Source organism: Astatotilapia calliptera, chromosome 10, assembly GCF_900246225.1.
Source record: "Astatotilapia calliptera chromosome 10, fAstCal1.2, whole genome shotgun sequence".
NCBI lineage: Eukaryota > Metazoa > Chordata > Actinopteri > Cichliformes > Cichlidae > Astatotilapia > Astatotilapia calliptera.
In genome coordinates, this window is record NC_039311.1 from 2959505 (window position 1) to 2975249 (window position 15745).

Genomic DNA, 15745 nt, shown 5'->3' on the forward strand with positions numbered 1-15745 from the left:
GAGCCTCTTCTGATCTATACTTCTCCATCATGGCAAACATCACATCTGTAGCGCTCTTTCTCGGCATGAAGCCATACTGCTACTCAGTGACTATCACCTCTCTGTTTAACCAAGGTTCAACAAGTCTTTCCCATGGCTTCATGGTATGACTCATCAATGTTAACCCTTTGCAGTTACTACAGATCTGGACATAGTTCTGAAATATTGGTACTGAATCACTTCTCCATTCCTCAGGCATCCTCTCATTCTCCATGATTGTGTGAAGCAATCCTGTCAACAAGTCTACCTTTCTCTGTCTTAGGATTATCCATACTTCCACAGGAATGTCATCCGGACCTTTCCACTCTTAATATCTCTTACAAGTTCATAGTCCACACCACAGCTATTTCTGTCCTTTTAGCAAAATCCACTACCATCTGGCCGTCCACATTCCTCTCTTTAACATCTTCCTAGCCAACACCTCCTTGCTTCCTGTGTCCCCTTCACCTACCTGCCCACTGAAGTTTGCCCCAGTCACCTTCTTCGCCTCCACAACACTCTTCAAATGTTCTTCAAAATTGCCACTAGTTCATTTTACTTCCTATCTACAATATAATAGAAAATTTCACCTCCAATGCCCTTGGTCTTGTTTCGTCTCCTGAACACAAAATATACTTTATCTACCTTCCTTCTCTGCATCATATCAGCTAGGACTCGTGACTTTACTAGTCTACACTTTTGCCCACTTCTCTCTCACTGCCTCCTAGCACACCTTCCCCTTCCTTTATCTTTGGCGAAGAGTAGCACAGTGCAACCAGCACCCTGTTGGTAGTAGCATTGGAGGCGGCCATTGTTAACTAGGACCTCAACTGATCCAGTATGGAAACCCCACTTTTGAGCCACGTGTTTGATTTGGCAATCCCCCATTTATAGTTTAGTGGTAGTAGTAGTACTAGTAGTAGTATTTATAGTTATAATCTTCATAGCAGAAATTCAGCTGCTGCCATCGCCACAGGAGGTGACCGTGACGGGAAATCAGTCTGCGCTTAAACTCTATTACTACAATGTAAAAAAGTCCAGAAATATAAATAAACACAATATGTCATTTAATAATAATGAAGTTGGTTATCTCTCTAGTTCAATCATTGTTTCAGCTTACAGGCTGCTGTAAAATATGCACAACACATATTTTACAGCAGCCGGTTTTTCCTTCCTGTTTGTAACGGACCTTTTAAATCCTCTGCTTTGGGCAGTGACTTTTGAGGACTGTTTGAATCCTGACAGTGATTAGCTCTGTTGGTCAAGCAGTCGGCAGCAGTTTACATAATGTGATGACCTGAATGTGCGCTTGTTTTATGGGCTTTGGTTGGATACACCTGGTTAACATGTGATGATATTTCATGTCCATGAAGCAAAATATGTTGCAATGGGAGCAAACATACTAGGTATATCTACACTATGTTAAAATAAGTGAAGATTTTTTTCCCATCAGTTAGGCAGGTTTATGACTTAGTGACCAAACACAGTGTTTTTCAAGAGCCTTAATATTCAATATTCGATACTCTATCATGTAATAGAAAAACAGTAAAACCAGTTCTCCCTCCTCTCTCCTCTTTAAACAGTAAATACTCTTAAAACGACAACAGCAATGTAATAATAATAATAATAATAATAATAAAAAGACAGAGAAGAAGAATCTTTACGTAGATACTTTTGAAAATAAAATTAAAAGGTGCTTCATACGATGAGAAGGAAAACCAGCAGCAATAAAACATTCAAGAAAAGGTAAAGGTAAAACAACGCTAGCAAGGAAGACAAAATTGAAAATCTAAACACAGGTAAATTACAAACAAATTTAAAGTAAATAAAAATAATCATTAGGAAGAAATGATAAAACTTTATAAAAGCCAACATAAAAATAACTTAAAGTGGAAGAACTGAAAAAGCCTGTTTATAAAGTTCTGTCTTTATGAGAGATTTAAAAAAGGAGCCTGCCAAGGAGGAGCTCGTCTCCTTACAGAGAATGGGTTCTGATCAGAACCTCAGCCGAGGACCTGCTAGGTTACCAATGGGCATGTACTATGTCAGAAGACCCGAGATATCCCCCTGAGAACTGAGGAAAAAGCATCTTTCAGTTTAACTTTTCTTGTGATTTCCTGGAAATAGGCCACCCACACACATGGGATATCATTGGAAAGGCCAGCATGTCCTCTATTGAGCACATCAGGACTTAGAAGGTAACTCAAATAAGTCAAAAGATATAGACCAAAACAAATGTCCATTACAGAGGACAAAAATGAATAGGCTGGGCCTCAGGCGGATATACCACGGTGCAAGCTCAGTGTGGGCTTTAAAGTCATCAGTAAAATCTCTTTAGATTTCTTTTAGACAAAACTGAGCTGCTCAATGGTCATGTTATCCACATGTGTGGAACACCTAAGCTGTGTTTTCCTGCTGTAATCACTCGTCCTTTCAATTTTGGCCACGAATCAACTCTTAACTATCTGTTGTTCCACCTCACTGCAAAGCATTATCTTTGTTCTTTCAGTAAAACAAAGCTGTAAGAGACCAAAAATACTGGAGCATAAAAAGCATGTTTTCTGAAGCAGCAGCCCACTATATAAGCACTATATCAGACAACGACAGCGCATTGTTGCTTTTACTGGATGTCCTGGCTGAATGCATTATAATTTTCCATTCTTTTCTAATGGACACCAGGGTTTTTAAAGTGGTGCTTTGTTAGTGTACACTGCAACAACTCGACAAGGCTCGGTCCAGTGAGACTCGCAGAAGGCCTGTCTGCACACCACGCTACACCTTCCACACTGAGAGAGCCGCAGTCAATTATTCATACCAGAGACAGAAAAGCTACATTTCACAAAGTTTTTTGTTTCAAGTGTCAATATTATTTTTAGTCATGAAATATTTAAACACTGAAGGTTGGTCATCGGGATGTAGGGGGTCAAGCCATCTTGAGTTGAGTTGTCAGTTAGTGTGAATATAGACTTAGGCACGCACACGCACAAAGCACAGTTAAAATGTGTGCAGCAGAGGATAAGGGGAATGGACGGTGCGTCAGTAGGATGTGTGCACTGAGATGTGAATAAAGACCATTTGCTCATGGATTCATAGGCTTCCGTCATCCATTATTTAGCATCGAGAAGAGCAGTGGATTGGTGGCTGGATGATTTTTTCTGACAGCGTTTACATGGCTGACGGCTACAGATGGGCCGATTTTTACGGCTCAAGATAAACACTTTGTGTTTTCAGCGCAAAGACTTTTCTCTGTAAAGATAACCAGTGGAAAAGGTCCTCGAGGATCGGGGGTGTGTGAAAAAACGTGGTTCCCTTCACACAATGCGACAGTGTGGCGATAAGTTTAAAAGGTCCAGATGCGATGCATTTCAATGACAAAGACTGCAGTACAGGAATATATGCCTGTGTCTGAAAAACATGCCTGCGGCAAATCCATTTATGGACAATTAAGAGATTGCTATAGATTTCAACATGAACGATTTTGCCTCAAATGTGAAACATCAACAAAAAAGCAGCTACTAGCCGGCGTTTGCCCTGCATCCAAACGCAAAATAGCATTAGCTCCTGCCTATTGAGTTTGCTAAATGCCCCACATAAAGTGAATTTGCCCCCCAGGGCTGGGAAACAATCACGGAGGCGAGTGTTCCATTTAAGTGATTTGAATGATCGGGGCACTGCAGTGCTTCCTATCAGCCAGAGAAATGGGTCAATACACTGAGACTAAGTGACATGGCTGGCAGTCTGCGCTCTTGTGGAAGACCGGGCAGAGGAAGAAGAGCGGGACCTAACTGTCATTGGGTCAGACAGATGTGGAAATACAGACGTGCACATACACTGAATGACTCCGGCTAGCTAGGATAAGCTAGGCCTGAGATGGCGCACAAGCCTCTCTTCTTCTTTTGACAAACAACACTTGTAATCAGCATTTGGCCAGGACAAATAGTCCTTTCTACTACAGTGTATTCATTATCAATGAAACTGTGAAGCTTTATCTCACTGCATGTACCTGCACCTGTAGAAATGCTCCCAAATAAAATCTATTTTCTGCAAACTAAACAGAGTTCTACCACTGTGTGTTTCCTAGTATATCAAGAAAGAATATTACATCATTCTGTCAGTACCAAAAATAGCCACCACACCACTTTTTCACTCCAGTTTACTAATATGCAAATCTCTCCTAATTTCTCAAAACAAGATGAGAAGGCAACTGTACAAGAACAATGCAGCAAAAAGGCAAACAAGGTCCACATCAGTCACCAAACACTGCCGCCAACTTTTGATGCAGGAGTCACTGTAGTGAAGAAAAATGCCATGACTTACCTTCAGGGGTGATTGACACAGTGTCTTTCTCCCAGGACACAACAGTGATGTAGGCCTCCACTGAGGCAGGTATAATACACTTGAAGACCGCCACATTGCCTCTCATGGCTTTCTGGTCCTCCACCCGGACAGTGTAGGGCTCTCGTAGGACTAGGAGGGGAGGACAGACAGGTTTTAATATAAAATGGGACCAAATTAACACGGGCCTCCTGCTCGAGTTTTTTTTTACAATGATTGCTATAAAATTTTAGCTTCATATATCAAATATTTTTGATATACACACAAATATATGTGTGTAGATATATATATATATATATATATATATATATATATATATATATATATATATATATAGATGTTTAAAAAGCCAACTAGCTTTCAGGCCTTTTATGGCACATTGAAATCTGAAGCAATGTTTGAGCAAAAAGCTATTAAATATAAAATCCTGATATTTTAACTGGTCTTTCTTACCATTAAACTGAATCAGGATCTGTATTTGGTGACAGATACTTCAACCTCAAATATACTTCATCCTGTAAAGTCTAATATTTGAAAACACACTAATAAAAAAATGGAAATTTTTTGAAAGTTATATAGCTGTATTTCACAATAATGCAAAATAAAGCATGTAGAATGCCTTTCACCAAGAAATTCTTATTCACAGTACTGAGGAAAATGCTTTTTTCATTCACATGGGTAGTCTTGCAAGATCAAATTGGCACGTCCACATGGCCTGATCAGTGAAACTACCTCGCAACATTCAAAAGAATTGATTTCTACTTATAACTGAGTATCATCTGGAAACTGGAATCTGAATTTTGTTCTTTTGGGATTTTACTTTATATAAAAGTTGAATGAAAATATAATTTTCTTTATTTTTTGTGACTAAGAATTTTAAGATTCTGTTTTATTTTTGCATAATTGTGAGATATAATTATATACTATTCAGACATTGTCACTAGTCTTTTTCTATGTTTATGAAACGTTGGTGAATGTATATGTTTGAAATAAAAAAGAACTGAACTGAACTATGTGAAGTTTTTTGATTTCTCAAATATGGGAATATGAAGCAGTGATGGACAGTTTTTCATATTTTAAATATCTAGTTATTAGACTTTTGTTAACATAAGCACCAAATTATAGTTAGAAAAATAGAAATTCAGGCTTTTATCTTTATTAGTTTTTGATATACTCATGTTTAAATATTAGATTCCATTGTATGAAAAATGACCTGAAAGTGGGTTGACAGACCATTTTTCAAAAAAAAATTATCTTGAAAAGTATTTGATATGTCAACTTAAAATGTCACAGCACTTATTGTATATGTTTAAACTTTTGACCAATCTGTATCCAAATCGGAGCATAAATTGTTCTAAAAGTTTGCTGATTTGCGATGTGACGACCCAATGGAAAACAAAACAGAGTGACGAGCAGAGAAACTGACCAGCCTTAATGTGAACATCTTGGCTCCTGATTCTCCCTGAGGGGTTCTCCGCTGTGCAATAGTAGGTATTGTCATGGATGAGTTTGCTGAAGCTGGAAGGGGGGATCTGGAAGATCTGAAGGGTGCCATTGGGGTGCACATGACGGATCCCTGGCACATCATAGATCTCCTCGCCGGTGGCCAGGTACCAGCGCAGTGAGACAGGAGGCACACCTGCGGCGGGACAGGGCACCGATGTCCCTGTGGTGCTGGCAAACACTACCTCTTGCACAGATGCATTGACAAAATATAAGCTGGAACGTAGATCTTCACCGAAAACTGCAGAGAGAAATGAGATCAGAAAACCACGTCAGACACGGCACGGCGAATCCTTTAATAACTACCAAGAAAGGACCCCGTCAAAGATCTGTGAGAGAACAACCATATTTACATATTAGTGCTCTACTGCATTTGATTTTTTTCTTTAATTTAGGCCAAGTGTGTTTTTCACAGGCTGGCTGCTGTGTTTGTCCTCGCTGCAGTGATAAGAGGTGGCAGGAGTGTGTTTCTTGTTGTCTATGAAGAGACACTGCAGCAAGGCCCCAGAGAGTAGTAGTAGATGTGAAACTACAGAGCTGCAGAGAAAGCCAGACCTGCCTACAGACAAAGTGCGTCTATCCATACCAGAGTCAGTTCAGTAACTTTCATTATTGTTAAGAAAATACTTTTTTTAAATCGCTCACCGAGAAATAGAAACAAAATTCTTCTAAAAGGTGCGGTCAGAAGAAAGGCCTGCGGCCCACAACGTATTCACCAAAGGGTCTGATCGTGTTTTCACCAGGATGGATTGGCGTCACAAAAATGGAACACATCAAGACAATGACTATGCTCAATTTAACACCTTCTGATATTATGCATTGTCTGCAATACCACACCAAAGTGAGGTGATTAAGCGAAGGACCTCTATGCATCCATCTATCCTCTGCCGCTTATCCTTTTCAGGGTCGCGGGGGGGCTGGAACCTATCCCAGCTGTCTTGGGGCAAGAGGCAGGGTACACCCTGGACAGGTCGCCACACACAGACACATTCACACCTGTGGGCACTTAGTTTTAGAGTTTCCAATTAATCTATCCCCACTAACTGCATGTCTTTGGACTGGGGGAGGTACCCTGAGAGAACCCACGAAACATGAGGAGAACAAACTCCAAGCTAAGGACCTATGCTACTGAATTTCTTTGAGCTCTGACGAATTTGTTTCTTTGTAATCACAGTGAATGTATGTTTTTAAAAAGCCATTACAGGCTATTTTTTTAAATAAAAAAACTCAGCACTTTCAGCTTAACTAATTATTAATTGGAAACTCTAAATGGGAACTTGTATTTTAACCCTCATAGGGAAATATCCATACGTTTTCTCTTGACAAACACATTTGTGCCTACATTTTACAATAGATCTAAAAGCCATTACAGCAATATTTAATTTTGCATTTTAAAAATAAATTATTCATCATTACAACAACGATATAGCATATTACTGCTGTGGCATCAAGCACTCACTGAGAATACGTTTCGGTGACTACCATTTGGATATTGCCAAAATACATGGACCAGCTGGTAAGCTGTGAATTTGTCATGTGTGTAACAGAAGATGTTTTCTAGTCATCTTAACTAATGAAGCAAGTCAATGTAATGTGATGCACTTCCCCAGCAGTAAGTTACCGCTGTGGATAAAAACTGACAATGCAGCTCTGTGCTGTAATGGACAACCCACACTGTCGGCATGCAGCCAGGATATGTTTATTGGCTGGAACCCAAGTAAGACAGCAGAACTCGTTTAGTACATCCAGTGCAAAATAAAGTCATGATGAGTGTTTGTAACATGTTTCTATAAATCTACAAACACTCCATATGTATCACAGTTGTCACTTACTGTAGTTCCTTTTATACGATTTTCTCTCCCCGAGGAAATTGCATAACCTTCAGCGGTAATATTTATTTAAGAGATTCATCACCAATAGATGAGATTCAACAACAGTGTTGTGTCTTACAGGAAATGATGCCAAGGCAAAAGAGAAGATGCGTCATAATTATATAGATCGCCATTAGAAACATAGGTAAAAGACATTAAAATGAGTGCTGCTCATCATAATCACATAATTGTTTTTATATGTGTTTTATTTCTACTGGTTTTGATCAGTCCTAATTGAGCTGAGTTAGCAGCATTCATTCACAAACACAAAGGTAAACATCAGTTTGCTTTATGTTTCAATTCAAATTTAGAGATGCTCATGAAACTTGTTTGTCTATCAGACAGGTGAATATCCCACCAAGCACCAAGCGTCCATTGACACTGTTTTTCAGGTTAAAGCTCTTGGTTTAAAAATATGTTACATTACGTCTAAATTCAGATGGAAGACACATCCGGGCTTAGTTTGCTTCAAAAATAATACTTTACTCATTTACTCTTTCACTTTTTCAACTAAAACTTAAAGAAAGTTTTAAGCAAACGTGAACACTGCTGTCTTTAATGTCTTTTAAACATAGCTGAAACACATATTTATTGGATGCTGCCTCTGTAATGTGCAATGCATTGAAAAGGACTCTACTAGATCTATTGTGACAGTGTCACCAGGGTCCATGGAGGGTACCACCTATGAAGTTAATGACAAAAGTTTCTTCATTAATATGATATAAGGGTCATGGCCCATGCACATTTAAAATGACTGGTTGTCATGCAGTGCTTTTAAGCTGACTGTTCAGCTCACCTTAATTTTCACAAAAGTGTGACTGAGGATCTTTTATTGAAATATGCAATATTGTAAGTGGTTCTTTCACTCAACGTCACTGAAGGTCACTGATATTCTGTGGTCTCTGGTTGCTATGCTGCTTGCAGCCACTTCCTGTATGCATGCGCCGTTACATGTAATGGAATTCATATTTTTACCAGAATGTACAAGGATGATAACGGCAAAGACTGTAGATGTGATGAAGCTTGCTGAAATGCTGCCCACATGCTTCTTTGTGCTGTAGAAACGAGTATTGCCTACAATGTGTTACTGTAATCAGCTCTGCTATCTGCATCTCCAAACTAAATAAAAAAATTGCACATATACAAACTTGGAAGTGATAATTCCTCACTGCACACAGAGCGAGTGAACAGAGAGTGATCAGCAGTCCTGCAGAGCTGTCGCATGAGCAGCCTCTGTCAGTCACCCTTTGTAAATATTGCATCTCTACTGTATGTCTGCTCTCTGCTAATGCGGTCTACCTCCTCCTGTCCCCAGCATGCTTGTGCGACGGCTGCCAATCCCCCCTCCCCAGAGACCAAACATTTTAGCGCTTCATAAATTCCTAATGAGCGTTCTCAAGTCACCGGCTACTTCCACCCACTGGTCGTTCAACCTGTAACAACAAACAAACAGTGTGGCGTACACATGTTTCTGCACATTTCTAGCTGCACTCACTTCACACATACAGTACTCAGAGGGCCGGGCCTGGAGGTGTCGAAAAGAGAATGGCTGCAGTTGTCGACAGCTACAAGACTGTAGTTTCTTTTTCCATGAGGTGGCAAGAGAGGGTAGAGTCACCATGATACACAGTTCAGCTGTGGGAGACTTTATTGATTGCCAGCTTGGCTATGTTTAGACTTAAATGTTACCTACCTTAACTGGCAAAAATGCCCATGCAGGTCCACAGTGACTAGTTATAAGTGAACTTTGGGGCTGTGTGGGTGGAGCAAACACAAACTTATCCCACGTGGGCTCCAACTGGGCGTGTGAACACAGAGCTTACAGTAGTTTTGAATGTTGGTGTCCCGATATGGGTTTTATACGGTCAGACCCACTATGGACCTACCCACATGTGTGGCCCCACGTGGGACCAAATCAACCATGTGGTGATTCCTTGTGAATAGCCATTGAGTATTTCTTCTTCAGACACCTTTCTCACTCACTATGTGTTAACAGACCTCTCTACATTGTATCATACTTGTTATTAATCTCTGTCTCTCTTCCACAGCATGTCTTTATCCTGTCTTTCTTCTCTCACCCCAACCAATCGCAGCACATGGCCCCGCCCCTCCCTGATCCTGGTTCTGCTGGAGGTTTCTTGCTGTTAGGGAGTTTTTCCTTCCCACTGTCACCAAAGTGCTTGCTCATAGGAGTTCATACGATTGTTGGGTTTTTCTCTTTATGTATTATTGTAGGGTCTACATTACAATATAAAGCCTCTTGAGGGGACTGTTGTTGTGATTTGGCGCTGTATAAATAAAATTGAATTGAATAAGGAGTTTATTTATTTTGAGCAACATTCTGGTCCACACTTTATACCAATTGGTGGCTGTATTGTATAATTGGGCAGATATGAGCTCCTCTCTCCACTTAGTGTAGGCAGCCCACTCTATAGGCTACTCCACTAAAGCCCATCTGGGGCCCACATGTGCCCTTATTTTCATGTTGGTCCTGGGGCCCACAATGGGCTGCCCACTGTGTGGGTCTGTCCACAGTGCCCCCTCATGTTTGCTGTGCAGATACCAAAGGTTTGGACAGATAGCATTCAGCTTTAATACATGATATCAGCACAAGAGCCTCCTCAAACCTCTCACTAAGCAATTATACAAATAATCTAACTACAGTACAATTATTGTGAGGGTGTTCATTTGATTTTTTTTTAAACTGCCTTAACACTACTGCCCTTATATTCCAGGGCAACTCTCAAGTGTTTCGTTTGCCGTGCTATCTTGTTGACTTCATTTTGATTTCTGTTTTATTTTGAAGGTTAGTCCCTTGTGTTTTTTCTCCTTTGCTTTTTCCCCTACCCTTGTCAGTGTCATAGAGTGACATATTATTAACCCTTTAAACTTGTCAGTCAACAATTAAATGGCTCATTTATGAAGCATAAACCTTTTACCATTATTATGATTTTTATTTCCTCAAAACAGTTGTTCTCGGAGTTCGACTATGCTGTCATAAACACAGTACATAAGCTGCAAGCAGGCCAAAATCATTAGACAGAGGCATAATAAATAATTTAGAATGGCCCTCTCCAACTATAATGATACACAGACAACTTCTCAGGGGTTAATTTACAGCCATGTAATCACACAGAGTAACAGCTTGTCAGTGGTTTTCTCAAGCAGGAAAGTCTGCCATCAAGATGGTCATAAAATCTCAGCATCTGTTATGAATAGCAGGGAGCGAGACTCTTTTATATGGATGACTTTTTCACCGCGGTGCAGTTCATTTTCTTCCAAAACAGATGTATGAGCTCAGTCTGAACCTGATCTTCAACAAGCTGTACAATGTAAAGGCTGAGGAAATCCAAGAGTTAGATCTGTCACACTGCATGATTTTTCTTTCCAATATAGTGTCTATATTTACAATTATGGGGAAGCCCAGTATATGAAGCTATCAACAAAAGCAGGCAACAAAAGTACTTCGATTTTATCTACTGTCAGGTCAAGCTGGGTGCCAGACTTTTAATATAGATCACAAGTTCTGAAAAACACCTCATAATGACAGGTCAGTAAGAAAAAATCAGACAGAATCTAAATTCTCTTCATATCAGAATAATATTCGTTTTCATTCACCTTGGCCGGTGTAGTGGTAACAACCAGCTTTTACCATAACTGTTAAAAGTGACAGAGTGAGAAAGAGTTCACCCCACAACTGCTTTTGTTTCACATACACGTGAAAAAAATTAAGACCCCCAAACTACCTCTACACGTTACTGCTTGGATGTTTATTTTAAGATGAGAAAGCCTGATGGATATAAAACCCCACCATATCCCAACAGTTTCAGATAGATACACTGGGAGTGCATTTACGTTTTAGAGGAAAATAGTCAGGGTGGGGGTTGGATGGGGAGATGGGAGAGCTGGAAAGCTCTCAGACAGTGACACAGAGGCCGCTATGTACACAGAGATGGGACGAGAATGCAAAGAAAAGGGTGGAAGAGATGCTCTGACAGAGGTCGAAAGCACGCTTCAGCTTAGTCGTCATCCACAACCTCCTTGAAATGAACGTTTTTACCTTTTTTATTCCTCTTCAGTCTCTTTTTCTGTATCTATTTCTTTTCCAGCTGTCTGATTGCATTCTCTTCTAACCTTCATCTCTCCTTCACACTACTTTAACCCTGCCTTCAACATTCTGATTTTTTCCACCTTTACACAAGGATACAGGTACAAAAACAACAAACCAGAGCAAAAAAAAAAAACAAAACGCATGAAGCCACCTCCTGATCTGCATTTATTATCCACTATTATCCACTGGACCTTTCTTGCAGCTAAAAATTTGGAAAATTAAACAACACATATGCTCTGCTGTGCTGTGGCTCATGGTTCATGAAAATTGAAAAAGAAAATCAACTACTTTATAAATAATTAAGGTACTTGGGCCCTACATCCAGCAATGCATCTGAATCTGGTTAAAAGTAGACACTCCTCACAGTCTATTCCCTCTTACTCTGACACTGAGTAATATCTAATAAAGAAGAACCCACACATAAACACAATTTGTATTTTGGGGAACATAATATTGAATATTCAGTTATAAATTAACAGCCCAAGACTATTTATCATAATTGTTTCTTTCAAGCAAAGAGACAGCACGTGGGAGGCTGCTGGCTGTCATCAAGCGTGTGTACCACCGTTAAATAATAATCTTATTAACGGCTGTGATAAAATAGAAAGGCGTAACACATACACATGCGCATCTCAGAGATACCTTACGCATTGTTTTTGCAGCGGGATAAAGCACATTTTTGAGGATCTGTTGATAACGCTGGGACCGCACGAGCAAGATCAAAACAAGAGCTAGCAGAATGTTGAAACAGGAGATAAAAGATTTATGTGGACCCTATCAATACTCAGTCAGCCGTCAGCCTGGTTGGCAGATAATGGCTGCAGTCTGCAACACTTTGGTCCACATCTTGTTGGATTTTCTGTTCATAGGTCTCTCACATTAATGGGCTTTTTATCAATATTACTAAAAATTAATATAAAACAGCAATTGAAAGACAGCAAACATCATGGAACAGGATCATTTTGACACATAAACAATTTGCACTAATAATTGCACATTAACTAAATGAATACTAGCTAAAAAGAAAAGAAAATCACAATTGGAAGGGGTGCTACTGCTTTATTTAAGTACTGTAAAGACAGATTGACGGTAAAGAATAAAATAGAGGAGAAATGCATCAAAATAAGTCATTACCGGGAGAGGAGCCGTGTCTGCTGTGGGGAGATTTTTCAGTTTTAAAAAAATGAGTCTTGTTTTGTTTTGTTTCTGGTCATTCTGTGGCTGGAATTTCACTGTGGAAGTGGTTCAGGCAGCTCCACCCACACACAGCCACTGGGGTCCAGGTGGGATTTTCTTTTTCTGGTGACAGAGTCATTTGTGTCACAAAGTCTAAAAGAATAAGTCCAAATGAAGCTACTGTAAATATCTACAAAGGCTCACTCTTGCGAAAATGACACGAATCATTATACCATGAAACTGTCAGAAAACACTTTTTAGGTTTATACAAACTATTTAAATCCTTCAGTGCATCCGTTCTCTGTTCCCTTAACATGGCTCTGGCGTTACCCACATGCCATCACATTATCATGCTGAAGGAACACCAACCCTCTCCCACGCCCATCATGCCCACACACAGAGGCATACTCTCTAACAGCTTCTACATGGCAGCTTGTGCCAGAGTTGTCTTAATTGACATTACTTTTCCCAGAGCCAAAATCACAAAGAGGAAAAAGTGATATTGTTCAATTATGAATCCCACGCATGTATAATAGATGGACTCTCACTTTTTTTGCGCGTGTTCTTCCTTAGCAATTCTCAGAAGAGGGGCAGGAACCGGTGGGGGTGGGATGGGGGTCCATTTGAGTTAGCCTCTTCCTGTGTGGAATAATGCTTGGCACGCTCCCAGATGTCAGCACCTATTGGTGGCAGGCCCTGCTGAAGACTCTAATCATGGATTGCAGGTGACTCCTCATGCAATCTTCTCTTTGCAGAGCCTCTGCTACTATGTTCGGAGCTCAAGGGCAACAGACAAGCTTCGGTCACGGAGAGTGCACACAGGCGTGTCAGATGGATCTGTGCGCTTGTGTGTGTGTCTGTGTGTGGGAGGTGGGGTTAATGTCTGGTAGCCCATGAACATAGAGACTGACATGGGCTTGGTTCACTGGTGAGCCAGCAGGGAGTCAATGCAGGCAGGAATGTTGCTGATTTAGCCTTCCAGCATGACAGAGAATAGCAGACAGGAAACAGTTGTAGTTATCTTTTAAAAATCAAGATAGGGGTTAAAAAAATTCTCAGTTATATAACATCTCAAAAATATTAACCAAATAATGTTTATATTTTTCCTTCAGTATTTGCTTGCAGACCAATGCCAGTCAGTGGTTGCTTCACTGAGGCAATTCATTTAAGTAAATGTGAGATCAATACAGGTCCCACTAACACACAGCATAAATAGGCCTATGCATTAGCCTGTGCATTAGACCACTGATGTGTCAGGGGGTTTTTGCGCAGCTTGTATTTACCTCAACCAAACATCATTAATCAACTTTTACTGAATGAGTATGGAGGCTCCTTTTTTTCCCGATGAAATGTCAACAAAAGAGAAAAAAAAATCTACAATTTATGACATATTATCCGGGTTGACTGCTTGGTTCCCACAACAAAAGCGTGGTTTTCACCCTTTCTTCTGTGATTTTATCACATTCAATGAGCTATTAGCCCAAAAACATGTGCTCAGCCAAGGCTGTTAATGTATTTAAACACTGGAGCCCGATTGGGTATTAACCACAATGTGGCCTATGTGGTCTGCACCAGGTCAGCGGGCACCAGGGCATCAAGACATTAGGGCATCTCCACTGGGGCAAACAAGGACTGAGCCACACTGACAGCTCATAGCAGGCGATGCAGGTAATTAAGGCAAAGCTCTGCAGTGGCTGCCTAGGGAGGAGAGTGTGGTGGTTGGGGGAGTAGAAAATGGGGGTTGGATAGGGAGGGGTGGAGATAGGGTGGAGAACAGGATGGCCTCATGATGGCAGTGAGTAAGCAAGCACCCACCCCACCCCCTACCCTCTCCACTGTTGCCCTAGGGGCTTACACAATGAGCGGTAAAGAGAAGCGCTGCACTGAGCTGAGATGCACTGATCGAAGAACAGAGTCCCCTCACTCTCCCAAATCACCGGCGCCCAATTTGCCCTCATGAATAATGTTGAGCGATGTGCTCAGTGCCACGCAGCCGCTATGTAAAACCAATGATACCCTTCTCTGATGTCAACTCTCTGGAGGGTGAGCAAAGAATCACTGTGGAGTGGGTTAGTTGATGCATATGAATGCTCATTTACATAAGCGCTAACATAAGAGGAGGGAGTTCCTACATACTGTGCACTTTGAAGACATTAATCAGTTACATCACTAAGGCGGGAAAGGACAAACACGGCAAATAGACTGAGACGGAGAGGTAGGGAGTAAATAAAGTTCTAGTAACTGCCACTGATACTAACATACAAAAGCACATCAGGAGAAAGAAACAACCATCTCAGATAATGCTCCATTACGCTTCCCAAGTGATGCTATGTTGATATGACTGCATTTACCTAATATTAGGTCATATGGAAATTCAAGCGCGGATCAGAGCTTAATGTAGACTCTAGTCATTTCCCAGCCTTCTGGAGCCACAGAAGTCAGTTCTCATTATGAGTTACGGAGCTAACTACAATAAAAGTAGCCATCCATATCTATTCTGTGACACATTAGCTTTCTTATCTACCTACAAGCCACAAGTCTGGTCCAGACTGAGTTACTTTAGTCTGAAACACAGATATTCATGATATTCAGTGGATGACTCCTACTGAGTTCAGTAATACACAGTTTTCTCAAAACATTTTTGGCTTTAATGAACGCTTTATCAAGTTCTGGATTGGTTGCCATGAGATCTGAGTCACACGTTCTTGTTCCACTTCAGGATAACCTGTGG

At 40.6% G+C, this 15745-nt stretch overlaps 1 protein-coding gene across 2 annotated transcripts in view; it reads right to left on the reverse strand.

Annotated features, from left to right (window-relative positions):
- Positions 1–15745, reverse strand: part of dscama (Down syndrome cell adhesion molecule a) — a 108358-nt gene that overhangs the window by 77776 nt on the left and 14837 nt on the right. For both annotated transcript variants that reach the window (XM_026181048.1, XM_026181047.1), the window contains exons 2-3: positions 5780–6097; positions 4336–4485 (exon numbers count right to left, since the gene is read on the reverse strand). In XM_026181048.1, the coding sequence (XP_026036833.1) occupies positions 4336–4485; positions 5780–6097 (468 nt within the window). The remainder of the gene's footprint in view (positions 1–4335; positions 4486–5779; positions 6098–15745) is intronic.